At 40.6% G+C, this 10,046-nt stretch overlaps 1 protein-coding gene across 2 annotated transcripts; it reads left to right on the forward strand.

Moving 5' to 3' along the window:
• Positions 1-5,432: 5,432 nt before the first annotated feature.
• LOC147630006 (uncharacterized) lies at positions 5,433-8,566 on the forward strand. 2 transcript variants are annotated; one of them, XM_086810904.1, is made up of 4 exons: positions 5,433-6,674; positions 6,804-7,357; positions 7,782-7,849; positions 7,936-8,566. In XM_086810904.1, exon 1 carries the CDS (start codon positions 5,540-5,542, stop codon positions 6,344-6,346), a length of 807 nt encoding a protein of 268 aa, XP_086667030.1. In that variant the 5' UTR covers positions 5,433-5,539; the 3' UTR covers positions 6,347-6,674; positions 6,804-7,357; positions 7,782-7,849; positions 7,936-8,566. The 2 variants fall into 2 exon arrangements, with proteins under 2 accessions (XP_086667030.1, XP_086667029.1); XM_086810903.1 differs by having other exon boundaries at positions 8,148-8,566.
• Positions 8,567-10,046: the final 1,480 nt, after the last annotated feature.

Here is a 10,046-nt window from a genome sequence, read left to right on the forward strand (position 1 = left end):
GATATCTCAACAATTGACATATGGCATAGCTCGTTTTGGTCATGTGAACATTCATGTGAATGTATAGCGGAGTTGAATTCTGCACATGCCAAAAATATTATTAAGGTTTGCCAAATTTTAAGGTTAATGGTAATAACACATAAAGTATGTGAAGCATACCAACTTAGTAAGCAATCCGAACATGCTTTTTCACATAACAAGCATGAACTAGTTTTCAAAGTTATTGGATGTTATACATTCAAATATATGGGGGGGACCGAATAAAATTGTAACAAATATTATATTACATTTATAGAGGTGATCACACTAGAAAAGTGTGGGTTTATTTTATGAAGGAGAAAAGTGAGGTGTTTTCTCACTTTTCAACGATTTAAAGCCTTGGTTAAGAAGAAAAAAGTGAGGTGTTTACTCACTTTCAAAGATTTAAAGCCTTGGTCGAGAAGGAAAAAGTGAGGTATTAACTCACTTTCAAAGATTAAAAGCCTTGGTTGAGAAGGAAAAGTAAGGTATTTGCTCACTTTCAAAAGTTAAAGCCTTAGTCGAGAAGGAAAAAGTATGTAAATAAAATGCCCGAGGTTAGATTATGGGGAAGAGTATTTTTCCAATGAGTTCGATGATTTCTTGAGAAAGTTGGGAATCAAGAGACAACTTACATGCAGGTTCACTCCGTGACAAATTGGTGTTGAAAAAATAGGCATAATATTGCAAAAGTGGCACTTGCCTTGATATCTAAGAAAAAATGTCAAATTATATTTAGGCTAAAGCAAACAGCTGTTGTTTTTATAAATAAATAGAACTCCCACTATAGTTATTCACTTGAATAAGAGTTTACAGGCATAAAACCAGATATATCTCACTTGAAAGTGTTTAGATGTATTACATATATGTATGTTCCCAATGAAGTGAGAACAAAGTTGGATGCAAATCTTCATTAGTTATGCCTTAGAGAAGAAAGGTTATAAATGTTGTCTTTGATGAGATGATTAAGTAGAGATATTGTCTTTGATGAAATCAGTAGGCTGGTATGCACCAATGAAGGTAACGAAAGACACAAATGTAAGAAGTAATGATGATTTACCACATGTAAAGAAGTAGTCACATGTGTTTAGTGGGCCTAGAGAGTCATCTAGCAGTAGATCTAGTGTTAGTCCATGGTCAAGTAGGTTGAGGATAGATGTAGGTACACATGTATCACACACAAAGGGAAGGAAAAGGTAGATCAACCTTTTGTACCTAATCTGTTAGCATATGTGGATGGTGACTCTAGTTGCTTTGAGTAGAGCCTTGATGAGGAGTGCTTAATATTCCATCCAGGTGGTTAGTCTTGGTAGTAGTAAGGAGAACCATGGTTATTTTGAGGATGCGTGTGATCCAAGTGTACACTGGTGGTCTAGAAGGGTTGGATACCCTATTGATAGATAGCCCATCATTATGATTACATGGTAAAAGCAATACAAGATTGGAGCCCACTTGTTTTAAGCAAGCACTTGGAAATAAAATGTGAGGATGCAAAATGAGACATGGGAGTTAGTGATGTTGCCTAAGAAAAATAAGGCAATTGGATGTAAGTGGGTGTATAAGGTCAGGCACAACTTGGATGCATCAATGAGCTAGTAAGGCAATGAGGAGACATTTTACTTGTGAGAGTTGTCGTTGCAATGGCTATAGGAAAGGGTTGGTCTTTACATCAAATGGATACATGATGTAGCCCCATAGAGCTATGAGAGTGATGCACACAAAGATTTTATGTGCAAGTCATGTAAAGCCTTATATGGCTTGAAGAGGACACCCAAATAATTGTCAAAAAACATCAAGGAGTATCTTATTGCCATTTAATTTCATATATCCAATGTAAAATTTTCCCTTTATGTGAAAAAGACAGATAGAGGGATCATGCCATTAGTCATCTATTGTGATGGCGATATTGACATAGATGATGTCAGGATGCTTTTGAAGCAAACGTCTAAGATAAAGGATTTAGGTGAGTTGTGTATTTCTTGGGGGTATAGAGGTGGTGAGGTCACCTCATGGCATTTTGTTTTTTTAAAGAGCTGACATGTTATTAAAGTATCGTATGACAAGCTATAAATATATTTCAATGCCATTTAAGTATAACACAAAGCTTTTTGTAGATACATATGAGCTTTTGGAGGACCCCACTTAGTGTAGGTGCATAGTGGATAGCTTGATCTACATTCATGACCATTACTAGACTAGACTTGAGCTATGATGTTAGACTTTTGGAGGACCCCACTATGTACCGACATATAGTGTGGGTAGCTTCATCTACATGACCATTACCATGCTAGACTTGAGATATGATGTTGGACTTGTGAGTCAGTTTATGTAGGCACCCCAAGAAACCACACTTGGATGTGGCTAGATGGATTCTTAGATACATTAAGTCCATAAGTTGATTATTATAGACTTTTTTTATAAGGCTAGAAAAGAGCTTCTTCTGAGGTAGCTTGATTTCAGAAGCTACTTGTTGGTGAAATGGGTGAAACTGTGCATAGGATCGTTGTCATTTATTGGGAGAACACTCTATCTTGCTAGGACAAAGAAAATTAAGGTGCATCATCATGTTCTAGTAGGTGATGTGGATTTGGTATATGTCAACATGGACGATCAAGTGGCTGATATCTTTACAAAAGCATTGGGTACAGAGAAGCTCCATAGTAGGTCTAAGACCTTGCTTGGAGCACAGTCTGTAGAGTTGATCTCAAGGGAGAGTATTAAGATATCGAGCTCAACTAGTGCTACAAGCATTAATGACACATTTAGATGATAGCTTCCACCCTTATGCCATTAGCACAATTGGTGAGACTATGGTTGATATACCACTAGTGGAGTATGGCGTAGTTATAAAGCTAGCTCATATAATCAGTTTTATACTGTAGACCAAACCTTTATGATATACTAGATTGAGAGAGGAAGAAGATAGGAGAGTAGTTTTCCTTGTAGTATGTACTCTTATAGAGAAGAAGAAGATAAAAGAAAATTTATCTATTCATCTCTCTCTCTTATGTGTGTGTGGTTGCTTATAAGAAACTCAAGATCTCCCTCTCTCCCACATTGTCTTTATTACCCTCAACTCGATCCCCCTGCTTGTTAGGCTCACTAGATTCCTATTAAGGTGCTAGAAGCTCAAGGCTTCTATGAGGGGAAACCTTTATGTTAAATTACATGGCACACTCTCTAAGCACACAATTGTATATAAACAAACACACACATATTTGTGCATACACACACATGCACATGCGTACATACACACACACACACACACACACACACGTGTTTATACACTCACACCACAGGCACATATTTGGAAACAACCCCTAAGTCCCCTTTTATAAAAAAAAAACACACACACACATGCACACACAATGCAAATACAAAAAAGTAGCCCCCTACTCAAAATTAACTACTCTCCTTTTTTTTTCAAACCCCATCTCCCCCTCTCCCAATCTAGTTTTTTCTTTTTTTGAAAATTTTAAAACCCTTAATCTCATTTTTTACTTTTATTTAAATTTAAAAAGAAAACAAAATTTCTCTGCTCCACCGCTTTTCTTTTTGAAAATTTGCTTGTTCTATTGCATTATAGAGTGATAGGAATTAAAACTTTTTAGTTGAGAGAGAAAAGGTTTAAGCAAGTAGGAGTAATCAAGGAAGAGGATATGAAAGAGAAAGGTAGGAGTTAAAGAAGTGTGAGACTCAATGCGGGAATGAAAAACCCTCACGTTGTTGAGGAGCTTGGGGAGGAGTAGACATTAAAAAGCACCTTTATTGAAAGAGAAACCCCTCACATTATGCATACCTTGAGGAGCCTAATAAGAAGCACCTTCATTACAAGAGCAAGTTATGGGGGAGGGATATAATCACTAAGCTAGAATATATAGGAAAACATCCTTTAGTCTTGAACCTTGATCTTTGAACCTTAAGCTTTGGACCTTGAGTCATGAGCCTTGGCCCTTGTTGAGCCTTAAGCCTTAAGGTATAAGCCTCGAGCCTTCTTGAGCCTTGATCTTGGAGTCTTAGGCCTTAGCTGTTAACACAAAAGCTAATTAGCTAAAGACTCATAGGCCTAGACACCCTAATCTCACTAGTGGAAAGTCATCATTACTAGCATCAAAATATCGAAGGGTGGACATGTCACCATTTTTAGTTAGGAAGAAGAAACACAAGTGTGAATGAATAGGATTAATATTAAGTAGAGTTATAACGGTATTGATAGCACACACCATAACCTAGTGCTCGCTCATATGTGATGACAATTAGAAGAGGGATGAAAAAGTTATCCTAGAACTTAGTGGGAAACCTTAGGCTTTGTTCAAACCCTATCTCCCCCTCTCCCAATCTAGTTTTTTCTTTTTTGAAAATTTTAAAACCCTTAATCTCATTTTTTCCTTTTATTTAAATTTAAAAAGAAAACAAAATTTCCACCACTTTTCTTTTTGAAAATTTGCTTGTTCTATTGCATTCTAGAGTAAGCTTTTTGCAAGTAGGAGTAATATGTATAATGTGAACTTGCGTGTGCAATAGCAACAGCAGCTAAAAGACACCCAGCTATGCAGTGGGAAAGGTCTTATGAGCTGCGAGAGCAGCAAAAGACAGGCCACCTATCCGACAGTACATTACCACAGACAGAACGCTTAGTGAAGTTGTATATTATCTTACCAAACCCCGTGGTATATTTGATGCTCTCAGCTCCAAGACGAACTTCAAGATGGATTTCCGTGGTATACTTTATAATCCCATAGCCATTGTCATGTGATGTGTCGCTCTACACTAGGGCTGCTAATTTCTGCATGGTATATCCGAGGTTAGGGAACTAGCTTAATCTAGCCAATTGTGGTAGAGAGAGAGAGAGAGAGAGAGAGAGAGAGAGAGAGAGAGAGAGAGAGAGAGAGAGAGAGAGAGAGAGAATTATACATATATATAATTATAAATAAATAAATATATATATATATTAAAAGAATGTATGTGCGTGTGTGCGTATGTATGTATGTATATATGATCCCTTAAACCAACCCCACCACACCTTGTGTTTTGTAATCATCACTCATAACCCTTTTTATTTCTTTGTGAGTGAGGAGATGGTACTCAAATAAGGATTCATATGTGGGGAAAGGACTTTGGTGAGTAGAGATTGAACATGGGACCTCGTTCTCTTCCCTCAAACCAACCTCACCACAGCTTGTGTGTGTGTGTGTGTATTCATCATAACCTTAAAATAACACAAAGGTGTAATCAAGGCTCTACTTGAAGAAAGGCTTATATATATATATATAAATGCGCAAGGACCCAAAAAGAAAAAAAAGAAAAAGGAAAAAAGTACCCGCGGTTAGCGTTGTATCTAGAAAGCCGCGTGGCGAAGAGGTATTTAAGAGCCGCGCTCGAGGCACAGACAGCTTCAAAGCACAGCAAAGCAAAGTAGACGCAGAAGAAGAAGAAAAAGAAGAGAAGAAAGGCAGGGCAAGAAGAAAGGCAAGGCTACAAAGCGAAGCAAAAGCAAAGCGAGCAGCTCGTCGTGGAGGCGATGATGCTAGGAAACGGACCAGAGGATGTGTGGGCCGCCTGCGAGAGAGCCATCGCCGTGGCCTACCAGAAGGACCCGCAAGGCTTGGCCGCAAGGAGAGACCGCCTGGCGCAGATGCTCTACGCGCCTGAGAAGATGCCAGCACCATCTTCTCCTCCCCAGCTTCCTGCGCCACAGAGCACCACCATGACCTCTACAGTGGTAGAGCCCCTACTGGATGAAAGCGTGCTGGCCATCAAAGCAAAACTCGTCAAATTTGAGTCAGAAGGCCCCCTGAATACTCTGGAGGCGCTGCAAGAGCTGGAGGGGTTGCACATGACCTTGGACCTCCTCAAAGCAACACAGGTCGGGAAGGTGGTGAACGGCCTGCGCAAGCACCCCTCGCGGTGCGTGGCAGCCCTCGCCAAGCGGATGGTGAAGGCTTGGAAAAGGCTTATCGACCATGATTATGCTCTCGCACAGCGTACTGGCTTTGAGGAGGGCACCCACATGCAGCTGCAAGAAGTCACAAAGGCAGCATATTCCGTCCAAAAGATGGCTCCCCCATCAACAGTGGAATCAGAGGTTAAGAAATCAACAACAACTTCATCATACAGCAGCAGCAGCAGCTACGAGGAGAAGCTGGAGTCTGCCAAGCGCAGGTTGAAGCTGAGCTATGAGCGAGAGGAGACTGCCAAAAGGCAGCACACCATCCACGTCCTCCGCCCGCATGAGCTGCCTTCCTCCACCCTCTTCAAGCCGCCTTCCTCCAAGAAGACCACCCTCTTCAACAAGCACAGGGGCCCCAAGGCTACTGCATGCTGCTAGGCAAAGAAAAGATTAGTAATCTAAACTCTGGCTCACCTTAATTGGCACTCCAATTGTAAATATGGAGAAATTGAGAAAGGATCAATTATACTTTTGATTAACTGTGTCATCTTCTGTTCATTGTTGTCAAGTATTATTTTGGTATAAAAAATTCCTAGTTCTTTCTTTCATTTGGGCCTATCATAACCTTCGCAATGCACTTCTGCAGGTTCACATCGGTTGGCAGCTATATTTGGGCACATAAGAATCAAAGTGGAATAATTCTATGCTATTGTAGAAATTAGCAGAACTAGCTTTAACTCAATCTGAGAACTAGGCTGTCACACAGGTAGTAGAGGAATTTGTGGCCATACAAGGTGGTGACATTTGATATGTTGATTCATTAAGCGGTATTTGTGTTGTACTTCAAACCAGCTAATAGGCTTTATTACGTGAGTGACTTTTGCATCTCTTGCAGCAACAGCACTTGGTATTAAACTTAAGGTACGAAAAGACGGGGAGGCTGCTTGAGGCCGTATAAGGAGCGAGTCATGCTCAGATCAACAGGGCAAAAGGTCTTGGTAGAATTGATACCCTGGACTTGTGTGAATCCACGACAACGAGGCACCCTTTGGAACGAGCAACAGAGCCATCTGGATTTTATTTGTGTCGAAGGAGCTGTTTGCAAGTCACAAGCCGATGGTTTGGTGGCCGGTCCACTAATGTCCAAGTCCTGTTTTGCTGCAGCAAGTGCTACTCATCATCCATGGCGGTCTTCCATAAATTTGTCTCAAGTGTGCACAGTCAGAGCATCACCAGGGTCGAGGTCGTTTTCAAGGGAAGATTGTGGGGTCTCAAGCATCTCAGCAACATGTGCTTCACCAAGTATGTCATAGTTGTTGCGATACCTGGGAGCACGGCATCGGGAGGCAGGAGAATGTGACTGTGGGTCCTCATGTGAAGAAGTCATTGAGGGGGCGCGATCGCAATGGTAAACTTGATGAGGAAGGAGGTTCCATGTGTCCAGCTCAGGTGGGTGAGGGAACATTGTTTGCATCTTCATGGTAGGCACTGGGTGAGGGAACATTATTTGCATCTTCATGGTAGGCACTAGTAGAGGGAGCACCTTCATACGTGCCAGCTGAATAGGATAAGGATTCATGCACCATGGTTGCCTGAGTCAGCGTATTGTGATCTGGTTGATGTGTTTTAGAGCTTGAGTGTGGAAAACTCTTTCGAGTAAACTTCCCTAGCATGCAATCTTCACATGTGTCTATTGGAGTTAATTGAAAGAGGATTCCATCAACCATGTGGTGTTGCTGCATCTGTTTTGAGGGCTTTAGTACGAGGGAGACCGAATTGGTAGTGCCACTGGAGTGTCTCAAGCTGGGTTGTGGTCTGGCTGGCTTACAGCTATGGAGGCCTACCATGATATAATTTGCCTTTTTGTTTGCAGGTTAAGTTGATTTGTTGACCAGATTCAAGGTTCTCCTTAATCGCACAACAATATGATGAAACTCAATGGTAAGTTCTTAGCAAGAACTGGCACATAGTAGATCTTGTTAATGGAAATGATTTGACCATTTGGAAGTTGTATGTTATCTTACCAGACCCCGTGGTATATTTAACTTCAAGATGGATAGAATAATCCAACGGCCATGGTAATGTGATGTGTCGCTGACCAGGGTTCTTCTTGAAGGTTAAGATAACTGTGTATTCATAGCCATTGGTTTGACTACTGATGAAGTGGTTCTAGTTGAGCCTCTCAGTTTTTCCAATAAACTGTTTGATTAACCCACTGAAGATTGTGGTGGTGATGAAGGAGCGCCATGTACTGGAGGGCAAGGCTGCCAAGAGAAAGACAACCTGAAACTTGGTATAGTCTACCAATCTTCAAAGAATGCTTCTTCTGCAGATTGGCTGCCATCCATCACCAAGTTGATGAGCTTCTTTACATAGGTAAATTAGCGTGTGCTCATATTATTGTGATTTAAGGGAAACCAGCACACAGGCACAAGAGCTCTACGCTAGGGCTGCTAATTTCCGAGGTTAGGGAACTAGCTTAATCTAGCCAATTAGATTGTAATCAGTGTTTAAAGGGTAAAGAGAGAAGAAAGTAAGTAGTTGATCTCAAACATGCAGCACACACAATAGTCCTAAAACTATTGTATTGTATCAAACTCAAGAAAAATGTTACAACTGAATTTTCCAAGTACAAAAGAGGACTAAAAATGTTGACTACTTAGCGCCCTTACACCGGAAAATCACCGTATGTAGGACTGGAATGCTAGAGAAATGCTGATGGAAAATGGTGAATACATGTGCATGCTTATATACCCTCCCATGTGTGTTGGTTGGCCACCTCTACTGAGGATAGCCCCATGATTGCAGGTCTCTTAGCCAATTGCCATGTACTAGCTAGAATTGCTACCCTGACGCCGCCTACGCCCATCTTGTGTTGCCCACTTGCATACCACCCATATGTGTTGTGGCTGCCTTGTAGGGCTACCTGAACACAGGTGTGTGTCACAGTCTACATTATTGCACGTGTCCTCAGCTTTATGATGGTTATTTCAAGTGCCTATCCCAGAAAATCTCATCCAAGGCACCCAAGACCCCAAACATTGCAAGACCACTTTGCATCCAGTGTGACGGCTCACATCCCGCCTACGTTGCCGTATCAGCACAAAAACCTACAAAGAGATGTGGGGATGACCAATTTTTTCCCTATTCAACACTGTCTGCCTGTCCGCCTGTCCATGAAGAAACACTGCAGTCCACTTGGTATCCTTTTGGAGGAACATCCCAAAGAATGGTTTGACAAAACTCCACTATCCACACCATCCGCAAATGAATCGGCACAGATAGATCATAATACTTGCTTGCACTAACTCCATGGTATGAAAAAACTACGCTATCCGCATGCCATCCATTAACAAATCATTGCAAATAGATCATGATACTTGCTTACACTCCGGTGGAAGGAAGCATAACCAAAAACAATACTACTGCACCACAACATCCCGCACATCTTCAAGTATTTCATGTATATGACAATTATAGAGTTGACACACTAAAAGAGAGCCAGTGAACTCCCAATACTCTTTTTCCCTAAGGAAATCTTTGATCCTAAACTTGCATGGAAGTTGTTCTTAGCCAACTTTTGACACTCAAAATGTTGGATAGCATAGTTATGTGCAATAATTTCACTTGTAATAGAATTGGTATTCTCCTACCCAAATGACACTTGCACTAAGTTCTGCACTCACAACAATTCTACAATCTCGAGTAATATGTCTAACAGATACATACAGGGAGTCCACTTCTTACATATGAGAAACAATGATGCAATACATCTTAGGGAAACATATTAGGTGTAAGATTCCTCCCTCCAGCTTTTGAGATGCAAAGATATAAGAATCTCTCCTTGAGTCTCTTGTAATCATTTTTCCCTCTTCAAAATGGATGTAAGGTTCCTCCTCAACCCCAAAAAGATATATAAGTTCTCCTCTTACTCCCTTGTAATCATCCCCTATTTCAGAATGCAAGAAAACATTGTTTTCCTTTGTTTTTGGCCTAGAGAGAAAATATTCTAGAGAGAGAGAATACAATTTTGAGATACATATAAAGTTATCCCTTAAATTTAAGATAAATTTTTGTGGAACAGAAGTTTAAAAAGAGTTTTCTAATATACATTAGAAATTAATTGAAATGTGCACTG

This window comes from Cibotium barometz, chromosome 17 (genome assembly GCF_041138505.1).
Source record: "Cibotium barometz isolate CiBa-2024 chromosome 17, ASM4113850v1, whole genome shotgun sequence".
NCBI lineage: Eukaryota > Viridiplantae > Streptophyta > Polypodiopsida > Cyatheales > Cibotiaceae > Cibotium > Cibotium barometz.

Excerpts from the sequence above, each read along its gene's own strand:
- LOC147630006 (XM_086810904.1), top strand. The coding sequence starts at position 5,540 with ATGATGCTAGGAAACGGACCAGAGGATGTGTGGGCCGCCTGCGAGAGA.